General features: G+C 42.2%; 1 protein-coding gene and 1 long non-coding RNA gene across 2 annotated transcripts in view; one reads left to right on the top strand and one right to left on the bottom strand.

Moving 5' to 3' along the window:
- Positions 1 to 12,793, bottom strand: part of gas7b (growth arrest-specific 7b) — a 55,307-nt gene extending 42,514 nt beyond the window's left edge. Inside the window, exon 1 of the mRNA XM_038734991.1 lies at positions 12,370 to 12,793. Within this exon, the coding sequence (XP_038590919.1) occupies positions 12,370 to 12,549 (180 nt within the window). The 5' untranslated portion in view covers positions 12,550 to 12,793. The remainder of the gene's footprint in view (positions 1 to 12,369) is intronic.
- A 1,288-nt stretch (positions 12,794 to 14,081) lies between these two features.
- Positions 14,082 to 16,429, top strand: LOC119915456. Its single transcript, XR_005446950.1, has 2 exons — positions 14,082 to 14,121; positions 15,767 to 16,429. It is a non-coding gene; the product is annotated as an uncharacterized LOC119915456 (long non-coding RNA).
- Positions 16,430 to 17,297: the final 868 nt, after the last annotated feature.

Raw genomic sequence — 17,297 nt, 5'->3', positions numbered from 1 at the left:
CCTTGGAAAAAGCTTATAAATAAATAGCCAGTCTTGCTTTTAGGTCAGTCAGAGAATAACAGCGTAGTAAACTCAGGCCGTTAGCTGGATTTTAACAGCCCCAGCTGAGACCTGCAAGAAAGACTCCACTTCATGGACATTAAAGGAAGTTGAAATCCAGGGCATTATCTAACTTCTAGTGAAAACTGTGGTGTAATTTAAGCAATTTACTTAACAGATTAGAAGAGAGAAGCAGGGTTGCTCACTTTGAAAAACTGACGGGAAAGTATTAAATAAGGAATAACTGGATCCTAAATCGACTCTCTGAAGAGTTGATAGGTAAACATAACTCGTGAGTAACTAAAATTGTTATTCTAAAGATCCAGGGGTCATTCTTTTTTAGCAGTAAAGATTCAGAGCAGTTTCCACTATTGAGCAACAGCTGAACACTGAGTCTTTCAGACAGACTTTCAGCTTTCAGCAGGTTAGCAGAGTTACTACACAGACACTGATTGTCCTGAAAAGGTGAGTCATCAGATGCAACTGTCGATGATCACATGGGTTATGAAATGCTCGTCACCCACTCACTGGCTGTGTGGAGGTGGCCTAATGTGCAGCCTCAATCTAAATGGTCCAGAGTTTCAACAGACTGGATTACTGGACAGGACTAACATTTAGCTGTCCTTACACGTGCCTGAGTGACTGAGTCCCTCCTGACTTGTGACAGAGTGTGTGTGTGTGTGCTTGGTGTATTACATTGCTTTTTTGCTGTGTCGTACTGTAACTTGTTCCTATGTGTGTCAAGCTGAGCGTGACCTCTGGTGACCCCCGTGGAAACATCTGGATTTGGGAAGAGGAGAATCTGTATAGGTCAAGGTCTGTCAGAGCAGCTGTCCAGTTTCCAGCTGGAAAGATCCAGAGGCGGAGAGGTTCCTGAACATGAACAGGAGGTGATACATGATGTGGAAATGATACTAGGCCCCAGCACCAGGGACCATGTATAAAAATGTTTTTTAAACAGCGTAGCTTTATATTACCTTAAATTCATTTCAACTCAAACCACAAAGTAATGCTAAACTATGAGGAAGAATTAATGTTCTGTTGCTTCTGCTGCCTAAGTGACAAGCTAGCTTACGATAATGCAACACACTAGAGAATAGTTGGGCCCGATTCGCCCCTACCATCAATCGCGGGGGCGAGTGCAAGTGCAGTCAGCTGACAACAACAGTCTGCCTCCATGTTTGTTAATGACTGAAATCACATGTGATCACTCGAGTTTCTATGAGTTTTCCCGGAACTGCCTTTCTGAAATCGTTTAGTATAAACACCAAGTGAAGTGGTGATCCTGAGTCTTGAATGAATCGTCTGGTGTGTGCGTTCTTAAGATTAAAATATAAAAACATTCTGTTATGTCTGTGGTATCCCACATTTTTAAAATAGGTTAAGATTTAAAAGTCCTCGACCGGACATAAGGCAGTCGCTTTTTACAAAATCAGTATAAAAAAATAAAATAACAAAATTGCTTAACCTTTTTAATTAACCTCCATTAACCATCCAGGGTGTTGAATAAAAAATGCTTCCACACAGCTTCTCAAATGGTTTAGTGTTTTGCTTATTCAAGATTCAAAGTGTCAGATGTTCAAGTTTCCCTGTACACTGAAATTCTTAAATATTTATTAACAAATACATACACTTTGTAGAACTAGTTAGAACTTTTCATTTGAACAGGGGAGTCCAAATCAAACCTTGTTAGAGCAGCACCTAGCTCTAATGTCGAGCAAAAAAAGGACAGTCCGACATTCCCGTTTAGTGTGACAGCTCAAGACAACTGAAGCAACATCTGGGCTGCCTCATGATGTCCTGACATGTTCTGCTTCCTCTTACCTAGATATGACCACTTATACAGTGTGTTCTATGACACTGACAAATAGAGAAATGAAAATGTTATGATGTTGTCTTCACTTCATTACAATTGGTCCTTCCTGAAATTTGTTTTGTGTGGCATGCTCGTCTACCTTGCAACACAGTTAAGACTTTTAATACAGGCATGCATGGATTTAAGAGAAACCAAACAAATTCCAGCTGTATACATACTGGGGCAGAGCCGTAAACAGCCACAAGGCAAGCACACAGCCACAAACACAAAGGCTTTTTCATGATGAGATGCAGACGGAGAGCGAGGGCCACCTCTAGTCTGGAGTTTTCTACTAAAATAGTTACAAGGTACACAGTGGATGTGTATACTGTGATGTTCGCTCACTCCATCTCCTACCTTGTCATGAGCAGGAACAGAGGCGTGACATGACAGGGGAAGTATCTGTTTCCTATTATTCATGCATAAATACCTCCATCTTCCCTTTCTGTGGCAACAGTAAGATATCTGCACACCAGGGTTACTGGGAAGTTCACACACAAATGCTGATGCCAGTGTCTGTGTGAAAAGAGACACAGCTGCCCAATCAACACTGTCACACAGGAGCGAATGCTGATACACAGATGCAACACTTTACACTTACTAGTTGTCGCTGTTTAATAAAAATCTAAGGCCTGTTGATTCTCCAGCAAGTAGAGGGCTTTCAAACTATCACGTAAGCAAGGAGCTCCAAATGGATTACTATGAAATTATGATCTATTTTATGTTTGAAATATGTGAAACCTTTATATTAAGAAACCCAATTGGTGGTCTTGACCAGGGTTCCCACAGCTGGCTCCACGTGGGATTTAGTACCAAATTGACAAACTTCATTAAAGAGGACCTTTGGTGCTTTCCCTCATTGTCTCAATAATCACAATGGTTAATCATTACCAGCAGCCCTAATGAACTTAGGTTGCTTTCCCATGATTGTACTATTTACAAGCTTATGGCACAGTCACTACACGTCACGTTTTTTTTTAGGATAAGATATTATTTTGCATGTAAGTGGCACTCAACATGTACTCCGGAGTATCTGAAATCTGTGTGTCCTGATTTTGAATTACGACAGTGGCAAAAAAGGTGCAATTCTTGGTGCAAAATGCGGCAATGGAGTGCTACGGGTTAAAGTTGGCAAGTAAGTAAAACGTGGTTCCTGCAGTGTATTTTGTTGACTTGCAATGGTCTAAACGCTAGGAAGTTAGATTACATCTTAGAAAAATATGAAAATAACATTTTCACCACAAAATATGCTTCAGGTCACAATCTCAGTACTGGTGCTCAAAATTCCTCCAGTGACCTACACAGAACTAGGACACAAAGCGGCATAACAACATCTCATCACTACTGTTATCAATAGGCCCCAGTGGGGACTGTAACGCTAGCCTCTTACCCCGGGAGGTCTGAAGCTGAGCCGCAACTTCCCAACCCTCTGGGATCACTCAGCCTCATGTGAGAAACACAGCCGGGGAGACATTTCTCACATGTACGCTCGGCCGCTAATAACTAGACCTAGAAAGAAGAATGTGTCAAGATAGGGCCAGACCGAGCTGGGGTGAGTGGAGGAGGGGTGAGAGAATTAAACAGTCCTTGGAGGGAGACAGAGGGAGACGGGGAGAGGGAAAGAGAGCGATGGGGGCTGTGGACCGTATCTTTATTTGGGAGACATTGTTTTGGTTTGGGCAGATGTGGGAGCCTGAAGCGAAGCCACATTCCCAGATGTAGAGACACTTCAGACATGCAGAGAGGAGGATGGATGGACATGCGTGCTTAAGCATACGCTCGGTCACACATATATACTCTCACACACACACACACTGATTGTCTGCTCAGTGCATCAGCACAGGGTACATGTGTGTATGTGCAGGCTAGAGCGCTAACAAAGGATGTTTTGTTACATCCCCCCCCCGTTCAGTTTATGTGAATTTCTCAAGCCTTGTATATTTGACCGTCTCTGCTCTAAGCTTCTGCGTATGGCGTATTCATGACGTGCACTGCCCATGAAGAAGCGTGATCCCCAGTGTGCAGATCTTATCTATACAGGCCTGCTTATGCTCTCAGGATCAGATGTGGCAGCATGTCAATCCCCTGTTCTGCTTTCCACTCAAGTGCTAAACTCACTGAGCACTCCGCAGTAACTAAAGCATTTCTCGCCGTGACCTGTTAATAGCCGCTGCAGGGCAACACAACGAGACTTTTTTAAACCCCGACTGCTTCACTCAGCTGCTAAAACAAAAGACTGTGACTCCAGACGTCCTGGTTGTATCCACAGTGAAACAGTTGAGTGTTAAGCTTAATGCACACTGTCCCGCTCTTTTAAACAGATGGCGCCTAATTCTTGAGTGTGCGTGGCAGTGAGTAAGTGTGTATATACTGTTGGGAAATATCTACTGGTGGACTTCTGTGGTTACACTGATCTGGGGTTTCCTCATCTGATCTGGATTTCCCCATTTCCAAATGCCCCATGCGGCCCCCATTCTTCTTAAAGCGCCACACTTGCTGTAAGTTAAGAATCACATGCTTTAATGTTTGGCATCTTCTGAGAGTCTCCAAACCACGTTTTGTCAGGAAAACACACGTGAAATGTGAAACGGGAAATGATGCGAACCTACACGTGAAATGTGAAACGGGAAATGATGCGAACCTACACGTGAAATGTGAAACGGGAAATGATGCGAACCTACACGTGAAATGTGAAACGGGAAATGATGCGAACCTACACGTGAAATGTGAAACGGGAAATGATGCGAACCTAAGCACAGCCTAGCAGTCCCAGAGCTCACCGACAAATCGGACTTAAAATCATGCAGTGTAAACTAGGCCTTAAAAGTATCTCTGGGTCTTGTAGTGAGGGGAAGATAGGGCATCAGATCGAAAGGTCATCAAGGTCAATTTTAAAATGTCGCAGTATGAGGGTCCTCCATGAAGAGAGGATGTGAAGTCTTGCGCGATACGAGAACCACATATTTATCAAATTGGGTCGGCCTCGGTTTTCAAAATAAGGTGTCTATACAGTATGATTATATTCACAGAAAGTATAAAACATTTTACATGTGTGCATTAAAAGTAAATAGACACATGTAAATGGAAATACCGTGTTCCGTATTCAGGAAAGTTTTTCATTCTATTCGGTTTTAGCTTCGGCCAAGAGTTTTCATTTCCGTGCATCCCTATAAAGGAGCACTTGTCAGACTGTCACACACACATACGCACACCTTACCAATACTGTAATTTACATATATGCAGGTGATGCAGACTTGAAAACTCGAACTGACTGATCAATTTGGATTGTCCCTTTGCCCCTCTGAACCATATTTCAAGACAGCGATCCCAGCAAATAAGGATTTACTGAGCCCTACAGGAGTATTTCACAAACTTTTGGCCTAATTCCATTGGTATGAAGGAAGAAAGTGGGGGAAAACTGAGGGCCAAGCTGAAACTAACTGTAATTACTCTTTAACTGAGCTAATGTTTTTCAAGCTATAACTCAAAAATAGCTACACAGGAGTAGGCTTGGACCGAAGAGATAAAGGCTTAAAATAGTTCCCTCTGCCAGCACAACCTAAATATGGTGACGAATTTGCCCTTTTATATTAATCATACCATCCTTTAAAGTTTCCTAAATTGACTTGCTGCCACAATACACCAGTCTATTTAAAGCATTTATGGTTTCCTCTGCCTGTTGCTATGTAGTGAGGAATTATTTCTACCCAGCTCTGCTAATAGATGTGCAAAAACACCAAACCTTTTCTTCACTGTCAAAACAAACAACAGATTGTGGTTCAGCAAATTTTCACAGCTTCACACGAGTATGTTCCATGACAAGAAATGACTGTATTTTGGTATGACGACACGACAGGAGGGGCGGTATTAGTTTTCCAGCGTGCAGGGGAAACACCTGGCTGTGTGCTGGAGGCTCTACAGCAGTGGTCTGACCCCCGGCATTCCACTATAGGGATTATGCCAGGCTAAATCACCACCCAAACCTCTGCTGGAAGCCCCCCCCGCCCCCAAAGCTTACGGTTTCATAATAAACATAGCTGACACTCTACCAGGAGAAGCATTAACAAAGTGGTTCATAATTTACAGCTCATTGCAAATTGCTTACAGCAGTTGCCGTGGATACAGAGAGACACACGGTAATTCACACAGAAGAGAAACAATACATGATGCTATAATAATAATAATAATAATGTGAGCTCAATTTAGAAATTTGTGGGAAATAAACATTACATCATTAACAAATTCACGTGGCAACCTGTGCTCGACACCAGGGGGGTTCTCCCCCCACCTGGCCCCTGGCAGGCCCAGCTGCAGGATTTTTCAACATTTGTAGGGGAGCCCTGATGTGTTATGGGAATGTCAAATGGAGCCTCAGAGCAACGAGCGTGTAACGGCCCTCTGACCTGCCATTAAAGGCTATAACCCGGTGTGTGCCAGTTTTACTATGGGCCCTCAACCTGGATTGGTGCTTGAGCAAGCCACTGACCACAATAGCTACAGAATCCCTTTGCAATTTCCCAACCTGGGATATTCAGTGCTTGTTTTGCGTATATATTTACATACGGCTTTTCTGTTTGCATGTTCTCCCCGTGTCTGCGTGGGTTCTCTCCGGGGGCTCCGGCTTCCTCCCACCCTCCAAAGACATGCAGGCTAGGTTGACTGGCGGCCCTAAATTGTCCTTAGGTGTGAGTGTGAGTGGTTGTTTGTCTATGTGTGGCCCTGCAATGGACTGTCCACCTGTCCAGGGTGTACCCCGCCTTTCGCCCAATGTCAGCTGGGATTGGCACAGGATAAGCAGTTGTTGATGGATGGATGGATTTGTCTTCACATTATTGCATTAAAATAACTTAAATCATTGTCAAACTAGTTGCCGACAAATGTTCTGTCGATCAACTAATCATTTGAGCTCTAGCGAAATCCTTTTCCTTGCTCTTTCATCTTTTTTTATGAAAGAAAAGTCTCAGCAAAGTGCCAATACATTTTGCTTCATGTACTGCATGTGAGCATGATCACAACAGCTCAACAAATGGAAGACGCTTCTTCAGGAAGTCATTTTGCTGTCTGGGATGGGGCATAGCGGCACAACGTGAACACACGGCACCATACCTGTTGATTTGTTTAACAGCGACAATGACAAACATTTAATAGGCTATACAATGTTATTGTGTATGTATATGGTGTATAAATAACGCACGGCATGCCAAAGCTCACACATTTCATTGTATTCTTGGAAACACGGCTAATGAAGTAGAACTTTGAACCTTGATAAAAGAAAAAGGTTTAATGAAATATATGGTTGTATCTCACTTTTTCAGTCTAAATTCTTGTGTTGTAAATTCAAATACTTTTTAAATATGATAAAATGTACTCCAGCAGTGCCTGCAATGTAATGTGTTTCAAGAAAAAAATGGAAAACATTCTGTAGCAGCCTGGTGTCATTTGCACTGTCAATTTACTGAAGGGAAACACAGTGGACATGCATAATGGTGCTGCAGACGTTTCACTCTGCCAGTCTCCAAAGACATCAGCCCCTATAACCAGATATTTATTGACCTGGCAAACCAGCCTCCGAGGTTTGGAATCAAATTTCTACTTGTTTCATAGTTGTTGCTAAGAATAGAAATTGTAGAATGGTGGAAATACCTAAGTGGAATCAATTGTCCCTAGGTCAAAGTCTCGACCTGTCCCCAGAATTTTGAATTCATGAGATATCCTGTTGCTAGTAAGGTGTAAGAAATACCTTCTCTGACGTAGATAAAAACTACCACTGAATCACAAAAAGGTGGATCGCGGTAATAAGGCATTGCTCCATGGAATGATAGAGTAACAGAGCAGCAACACAGAGCCAGGCTCGGCTTCGCATTTAAACAATCTGGAAACAGTGAAGACAAACACCACAGATTGGCTGACAAATTATTTTCAAGCAAGCAGGCTGATCGAATGAATGAAGCAATGACTCACTCCAATTCATTTGCTGATAAAAAGCTTCCAAACACTGTTGAGGACAATATCCTCCATTGAACTGCGCTGGGTGACATCACAGAGGCATCGGGCAGAAAGTCATGGCAACCGAGTCACCGTTGATGGTTTTTAGCTGCTGCTTTAACTCCCTTTTGTTTCTTTTCGTATCCTCCTCATTAGGTGAGCAGTGAGCAGCACTAATGAGCCAGACACTGATATAACTGGCTATGATTCATCAAGCTCCGGCGGTTGTCATGATGGCTCAAGAAATACAATGTTCTCCTGGAGTAGATGAGAGGACCTTTCACACAATACAGTTCACACACTCTCAGGATCTCATTTCATATCTGATGCCCACTGAGAAGAGAGGTCACAGTGTTCTTTTCTCAAAACATTACCTGGAAAGAGACTCAGGGGGATGAGAGGAAGGGAGGAAAGGAAGGACACTGTAGGAGGACTTTGTAGCTTGTATGGCCACAATAGATTGGATAAAGCTAAAACAGTGAAGAAGAGCTGTAAGGCTCCATAACTGACTCAGTAATGATAGCTATAACAGCAATATGTAAAGTTTGCTAACATTAGCCATTATAAGCTTCAAGTTCTTAAATCAGATTAAGTAAGAAGCAAAACTTTGAAGAAGAAGAATTATTTCTCATTTCTTCCTTCAAAAGTTCCAAAGTTTAACTTGGTGGAGGCAACAGGTTCGGAATGATTTATTATGTTTGGAAGAATGGAGCCGTTTGTGGAACCAAGCCACAATACTGAAGATGACAACAGAGCCAGAATGAGAGCTGCATTGTTTACTGTGCCAGCTTCCAAATCCCTGTAAGCCTGACTTTCTAAGCATTTACAATTATGAAAGTAAGGCAGCCGAGTTCCTGCGTAACAGCCCGCAGGAGTGATTTCTTTAAAGAGCACCCCCCTGGGCTCTAATAAATGACCAGAATGAGGAAACAACGACATGTTTTTTGTTTCACCATCAGTCATTTCATTGTGCCAGCCAGCCCCCCCCCGCAACACTTCTGATCAACCTACTGATGACACATTCAAAGAGTGGGGGAAGCCACCAGTTTCACTGTGAGTAATTCTACCTACAAAAAGTAGGAGGTGAATCTCTTCATCCCAGATTAACTTCTGATGTACTGGCACTGAAGCCCGACAAGCAAATACTATGAACCAATAAGGGGGTCTCAGTTATACCTGTTATTTCAAATCTAATAAAGTAGTTTGACAAAATAACTCAAGTCAATGTCTCCTTGCTGGCTTTTGTCCAGAGATTTCACTTGCTTATTAGATGCTGTAGAAAAGCTAGGAAAGAGGACCTGGAGTTAAGATCATTTTGTCTACTACTACTTTTTCCACAGTCACGCTTAAAATAGTTTTGGCTTTTCATGTTTGCATTATTATTATTATTTTTTATTTATTTAGCACAAATACTGGAAATAGGGAGAAACAGCTAACTGCCTGGTAGAACAGGTAAAGCCAGCAAAGCAAATCAATTTACTTTTATTTTTAGGAAGGTTCCACCCGAGTGCAGAGAACAGCGAAGAAGAGAGTGAAAAGAAAGATTGGTTAGCCGTGAGAGTCGAGATCTGAACCCACAACACCACAAACATCCGACACAGGCTGCAGATCACAGAGGCAAGTTTCCCCCAGTGGGAGCTCGCGTGGAATTGATGAGAATCTGTTATAAGTCAGACCCAACATCAGACAAGAATGTTGTTGTTGCATCATTTAGAGTAGCTGAAGGGCCAAGTGTGAAAGGTTGACCCTGAAAACAGTAGTTTTAGTAAATCAACGTCCAATTTACCTTTTTCCGAGGCTTCCAACCTACTATAGATAAACTGAAGAGACGTCATGTACTTCTTCAGCTGAGGAAGACCATGAGATGCAGTTGAAAACTCTAAATAGCTAGTAAGTGGACAATGAGTTTCCTTTTTTTTTCCTCCCTCGTCAAACCACAGTAATCAATTTGTTTCAACATTTGGTGGGCAAAATGCTGGCCGCATTCACCAGAGCTTAAGGCGACCTCCTCAAATTGACTGACAGATGGATTTTGAGGCTGACAATGCTATCGAGTTATAAAAAATGTGATAACAATATATTGGCTGATTTTTTTTTACATAAACACAAACTTTTTTTTCCCCTTTTAAGAATTAGGAACACAATAGTTACTGAGCGGAACATTCTGCAGTAGAACAATGAACTTGTCTTGTTTTCTAGGGGGAAAACGATGTACAGCCCAAAAATACTTGAGACACAACTTTGACATTTTTTGTACGGCAAGTTCTTGCGACCTACTGGCCGCTAATACCTTCAAATTTGAAATAAACTAATCTTATCTCCACTTCGAATGTCTTGTTTTGTCCGACCAACACTCCCAAATCCAAGCAAATCCTCACAAGGGAATCTTTGCTTGAAAATTGATCACTAAACTTGTTGCTGATTCATTTTCTGCCACTCGAGCAATCTTTTCAGCACCACTTTCCATTAGAGTTGAAACTATAAACTGGATTGTTAAGGACAATAATTTATGAGTTACAAATAATTTAAAAAAAACAATACACTGGCCGCTGTCTTTTCCTTTTGCAATTTTTACGTCTTAAAAAATTTAAATTTCTTATATTTTATAACAATATGCGCTGAGTGAAACATTTTTCAGTGCAACAATAAACTGCTCTGTGCTCTCTTTACATGTAACGGAAACTGATACCGATTTCAGATTCAAAGAGCTTTATTGCCAAGTAGCATTTTACATGGATAAAGAGTTTGCTATGGTGATTAGGTGCTAGACATACAGTTGACAAATAGATTTAAAAATATATAAATATGGAATAAACAGATGATATATCTATGGTAAGGTGATAGAAGCCAATACACCAGCACGGCTGATTTACTGGTCTCGCTATAATGGAGATTGGCTTTTTTTGCTTGAAAATCGATTATCAAAATGGTTGTTGACTAATCAATCAATTTATCCTTTCTTTGTCATACCTAAGCATAGCCTGAGACTGAATTGTCTTTCTGTTCACTTTACTATTCATAACACTGAACCAACTGCTGAAACAGAATCAATGAATAGGCGACACTTTCCTTTGACCCCACTACAGACAGGTCAAGACCCGCAGTCCTCTAAAAGTTCAGCTTCTCGCTCAGACCTTCAACACTTCTGCAGGCTGGATGCTTGGTGAAGCTTAAACAACAGTCTCTCCACGCCCTGCGCCGCCCTGCTACCCCGCCCGTCAACACAATTCCTCAAAACTGGTCTTGGATAAGATAGGGGATGTTGTGCTTGAACTGTTTTCTGCTGCGGGGTCTTCAGCACAGGGCCGTGATCAGGAGGCATCGCTCTGGTGTCACCGGCGCACAAATCATGTTACTTTTTATATCTCCTCACATTCAGAGGGAGGACGTGATAAAGATGGCAGCATTGGGTGCCATAGCCGAGAATGCTGGAGTCATGTCTGTCCCTTTTGGATACAAGCTGATTATAGCAAACTGTCAGAACACTGGGTGGGTGTCACCGCCTCAACCACACACTCACTCAGCAAGCCAAGCACGCCAAATTAAAAAGGAAGAAAGAAAGAAGCTGGAGATATTGTCTAAGTTGCAGCAGTGTCTGAACTCGGAGGACGAGCCAGAGAGGGGGTCAGGGTGGGCGAGGGATGGGTTGACCGTGAAGAGAGAGAGGGAGCTTGCACGCCCTGTGCATTCAGGCGCACAGAGAGGAGACCTGAGAATTTCAGTGGAATGCGTGTGGAATGAGGAAGTGTGCGACCAGTCGGCCGCTCAGCCAGGCAGAGAGGGAAGGTTAGAGTTAATCTGATAACTCGGGAAAACGATTCATTAGTGCATCTGTCAATGCTGAGAGTGTGACCGGTCTGAATCTTTTACTCTTGCCACTTTGTGTGTGTGTGTGTGTGTGTCTGACTTACGGGACCTTACTGAACACATTTGAGACTAAAGACCAGTTGATCGGGGACGGCTTGTCGATTTAGGGGACAAAAGCCACGTCCCCGATTGGAGAAAAGATGATTTTTGGCCAGCGGTTAAAGTTTGGGTTAGGTTAAGTCTTCAGGAAAAAGTAAATAGTTTGTTTTAAAGCGCCTTTCTAATTCTTTCCCAATCCAACCACTTTACTGTCACACACTGATGAGCAGAGGCTAAGGTGCCATCTGCTCACCAGACACAGAAACACATTCGTACACATTTATGCATGGAATTTAGGCTTCAGTGTCTTGCCATGCTGACTGGGGGAGCCAACCTTCTGATAAAGGGAGGACTGCTCTACCCCCTGAGCCACAGCCGCCCTGACTCACCTTCTGTTTAATGTCCTCAAAAGTGACATGAAGAAAACGTGCACGTGACTGAGTCAGAGAGAGAATAAACAGTTCACTTGAAGAAAAATGGGTTTTTCATGAGCACAACATCATTACAAAGTCAAAAGGTCAGTCAGTTCAGCAATTTTACACCCAGTGAAGCTCTAATTAAGGCTCATACAAAGAATCCCTTACCTCCAACACCTGGACATAACTTGAAGGGAACCATCCTCTAGCTCCATCCCTCTCGCCCTCCCACCAGCCTCCGGGCAGAGCCTGGACCACCTTAATAACGTCCCCAGCCTCGAAGCTCAGTCCCTGCTGGTGCTGCTCCCCGCTGAACGGGTACAAACTTTTGCAGTACGATCCGGACATCGCCAGCGCGCACGGGCAGCGAAGATGTCCTCCCCCCCCCTGCTCCTCTGAAGGAAAACAAAAAGTTTTTTGAATCAAGGGCGAGCTTTGTGTCCGAGTTTGGTGCCCGAGTTGCTCACAGCTCGTGGAGCGGCGGAGCGGAGCGGAACGCGCGTGGAGCTGGTGAACAGGTTCCCCACCTACTGTCAGGACGCCCCTCAGCGATCTGCTCCTCCAGCCTGCCTGCCAGCCTGCACGCGCCGTCTCTGATGGTTACAGACGCTACAAGCCCAGCGTCAAACCAGACGGAAGTCAACAAGTCTGCCTTCAAACTAAAAGCACGACGCGTTTCAAAGTTAGTTTAAAACCAAAGATAAGATGTAAGATATCTCCATGAAAACCGAGCAAACTCCATCTGCCGAGGAACACCGTCACTGCGGTTGAAAGCTCCGGGGTAAAAAATGAGTAAGTGGACCTTTAGTTTACATAATAATTGTGTAGTTTTTTAAAAATCTCTATTAAAGTTAAAGTGTATAAAGCACTTGGATACTGTGCCGTATGATTCATTGGGCTATTTACTAGTACTATATACACACACTCTGTTATAAATATTATGAAGAAGCTCCAATGCAATACCCTATGTGTGGAATGATTACTAGTGATTTTAAGGGGGAAAGTTTTATTGTTTGCGCAACATGTGGATTTCATGCATCGGTCCTTTTAAAGTTTTAGTTTGAAAGATTTTACCGGATATTTTGTCAGTTTTGGTGGTGGACGTTAACTGTGATTGTTGAAATGTGCAACTCCCGTCTGGCTCTCCTTTACTTTTTCATACACTAATTTTATTCGATAATGATGATTTAATGTCCAAACATTTGTCCATTTTACGATTAGCTTTTATGGCCTAAATTTCACTGCTTATACTGCTGCAATGTCTTCTGCTGTTTAGTATCATTGTTTATTTATATCGTTTTTGTGGTCATTATATCTTTTTTACTCTTTTATGGAGGGCTCTGTGACTATTTATTGCACATGGGAAGTCAGTGGAAATGGACTCAAATGGAAGTGGTTGTATTTAAAAAAAGCACAGGAGAACATTGACTATATCACAGAATAAAGTAAGAGTGAAATAAACATACAGTTACCTTTAAAGCCTTTGTTGTCATTTTATTTAAATATACTTGGTTATGGTTTCATAAAGCAGCTTTGTTCAGAGACAAAGCTGACTTGAACATGACATTTTCCAAAAACAAAAAAAAAATCTTTATAGTTCCTCATTTGCACTGTGGCTTGGTGTTATGACAGATCACTTTATTTTCAGCCTACAGACATCGCAACAACCAACTTGAGCCATCAGTGAGACATGAGGAGTGGTTTATTAATGCAGCTGCAATGAGGCTTGTGATATACAGTGTATATTCATTTTAATTTGGAATCAATGAAACATATCTGAAATACAGTTAACAGCTTTCACTACACTTTGATGTTTTAGATCATACCAAAAATGCCACTAGGTGGAGCTATCAACTCTCTCTGTGCAGTCCCTGTCATGGGTGGAAACAAGAGTCGGCCAGACCGCTGACTGGGAACCAGGTAGGACTGGTGGTACCTCACTGGTACTGAACAACATTGTCTCTGGAGTGCTAGGCAGCACAGCCTCTGGGTCCGGTGACCTGGTTGCCAAAGTCACTTAAGCACTGATCAACAGAGTTTCTGGAGCCGATCAGCTAAGTTTCATAAACAGCTGACTTTCTGTGATGCTGGGGAACAAAGTCTCTGGAGCTCTGATTAGCTGAGTCTATGGGATGCTAACCAGCTGAATATCTGGTGAGCTGGGTAGCAAAGTGAGTCGGACCAGATTCTTCTCTGACAACTGAGCTGTTTGTTTATGTTATTGAACCATAATAGGGTCTACATGTGGTCTTCTAGATTGCTAACACCTATGTTTGACACTGACAAGATTTGATTATGGCCAATGTTAGTGTATTCATTATGATTTCAGATAATAGAGTCCTACATAGCTTTCCACTAATATATAAATTCCAGTTACAGTAGTTTCATTATGGTATGTTGACCTCATTCATTTAATCCTTGTGCACGAAAAATGGTCTACATGGTGGTTAGTCTCTAATTTGTTAATGCTAAGTGCTGATAATCATAACCATTCATGGTTTGGGTGATTTAGAAATTCCGGCCAGACACAGGTCCCAAAAGAGGACATGTCTGGGAAAAAGAGAACATATGGTCACCCTAATGAAATACCTAAATGAAAGAAGTTAGCATCTTGATTCTACATTGTGGGTCACTATACTCATTCTCTTTAATACTTAGTGGTTGTTTAATTTAGAAATGATAGTCATATTAACTATTTGTCTGTAATCACTAGCCACTTCATTTATAGTAAGAATAATGTAGATTCAATGTACAGCAGACCATCGTCTGCATCACTCTGACGCAGACGATGGTCTACTGTACATTCCTAACACACTGTCAACCAGAGCAACGGGTTTGTTTTCTCTGTCTTTGTTGACTGAACAATCGGCTTTCAAACCATCTGAAAGCACATCCTCCGCAACTGTGGCAACTTTCTCTTTGTACCAGGTATGTGAGTCTTTATCATCATTGAGTCTTTTTAATCTTTTCTTCGTCAGAAAAGACAACCTGAAATTCCTTAAAGCATCGTTACTTTTGTGACAAACTATACATTGGTGACTTCTTTTTTGACCCAAATGCATATGATCTAGTGATCCATAGCCAGATTAGATGAAGTGTGCATTTGTGTTTCCAACCAGTTTGTCCAACAATGTCCAACACTTCCATTGTGTATTCTTCCTGTTGAACTTAGGAGATGGAGAATGGTTTTTAGTTCATCTTTATAGCATTACTAAATGCTTGGTTGACCATTAATACAGCCAGCTGTACTTTTTACCATTTATAAAAGAGGACTTCTTTAAAAATTGTACTATTTTTCCTTAGTTCAGGTACAAATTACAGGAATTATTAGTAAATTACAGACATGTAACAAAGTGTTACCTTTTCCTGTTAAGACCAAGCAATGAGTGATATGTACAGGCTGAACCACAGCGAGGCTTATCTGTCCAAATCAGATGGTGCAAGAGCTCTAGGAGGAACTTAAAAAAATGCCCAGCTGAATCTAGATAGATAGAATCTAGCATTTTACAATGTTACAGCAATAACATCCTACTGTCTCTCACTCTTCTCTTCCTACCATATGAAGGTCACATTGGAGGGTCTTCAAATGTTTCTCTGTCATCCACCCAAAAGCAGAGCAGGATGCACAGACCTTCCTCTGCCACCTGTCCAACAAGCTGCTCTACTCTTTTTGCTTGCTCTCACACCAGGAAGCATTCCAAACTAGCGCTGCTCGCCACGCTTCAGCAGACCGCTGCAGCATTAATACCACAGGTGGTGGAAACTGCTCTGAAGTTCCTCCTGGATGAACCAGAGCCACTTGTTGAGGTTGAGCGAGGAGTCCAGTTTGGGCTCTGATCTGAGAAACAGGGCTGATGCTGCCAGTGCTCAGAACAGCTGGCTGACGCTTCTGTCTGATACATCTTTTTACTAAAGCTCGTCTCCTGTGCGACTGCACATCAGTGGCTATTTGCAAAAAAGATTTGCTGACTGCTCCAAAAAATTTCCATGAAAGCTTCATCACTCCCAGAGAGAGCTTCATCTGTGCCATACAGGACATGGATGAAAGAGTGCTGAGTGCTTGGCATTTTACTGTGAAGGGCCCCATATTAATCATGAGTCCTACTAACAGAGTCTTACTGTCAAAAATATTTGCGCTACGAGCATATTGGTGCTCATAACACCTTTATTTTCACAATGTAGAAGAAAAAAGAAAGAATAAGATTCATAAAGTGTTTTTCAGACTCCATATTTCTGCTAATGACTTGTTAATGTTTTATTTTTATAAACACTGTCTTTGAGACGTATCTAACACATCTGCTAATGTGTTTGTTTTTTCTCCTTCTAGAAAAGAAGGACAAAGAGGAGAAGCAAGGAGGGTGCATGAACTCAAAGAGCGTTATCACCAGCTCTACGTGTGTAAGAATATTGTTGTGATAGTCTCTCACGGTGTCTCTAGTATCTTAAGTCTTTGATTTATAAGATATAACACAAATCAATTTCACCCCATGACAAATGAAACAAGAAAAGTATCTTCTAGGTGTGTAATGAAATTTTTTAACAAGCTTAAAACGGTTTGGGGTCTTTCTCCCTCCATGCTTCTTCTCTTGTTCTAGGGAGCCCTCTAGCTGCTGTTACTGCAGTGTTACAGATGATACCAGAATACTGGGTTGCAGTAGTAAGTATACTGAACAAAATTATAAACGCAACACTTTTGTTTTTGTTTAAAAGGCCGCTCAAAATGTGCAGTTCCATCACACAGCGCTATGACACAGATGTTGCAAGTCTTAAAGGAGCATGCAGCCACCCGGACAGCTGCTGCAACAATCGGTTTGCATAACCAAAGAATTTTTGCACAAACTGTCATGAACCGTTTCAGGGAAGCTCATCTGCATGCTCGTTATCCTCATCGGGGTCTCAACCTGACTGCAAGTTTGCATAGGCATTGAAGAGGAGTGGACCAACATTCCAAAGGCCAGAAACAACAACCTGATCAACTCTATGCAAAGGAGATGTGTGGATTTTTGAGTGGCCTTTTATTGTGGCCAGCCTAAGGCACACCTGTGCAATCTCCATGCTGTCTGATCAGCATCTTGATATGCCACACCTGTGAGGTG

This window comes from Micropterus salmoides, unplaced genomic scaffold (genome assembly GCF_014851395.1).
Source record: "Micropterus salmoides isolate LMB-PRFRI ecotype aquatic unplaced genomic scaffold, ASM1485139v1 Ms_hic_scaffold_21, whole genome shotgun sequence".
Classification (NCBI taxonomy): domain Eukaryota; kingdom Metazoa; phylum Chordata; class Actinopteri; order Centrarchiformes; family Centrarchidae; genus Micropterus; species Micropterus salmoides.
This window is presented reverse-complemented; position numbering and strand designations above follow the sequence as displayed.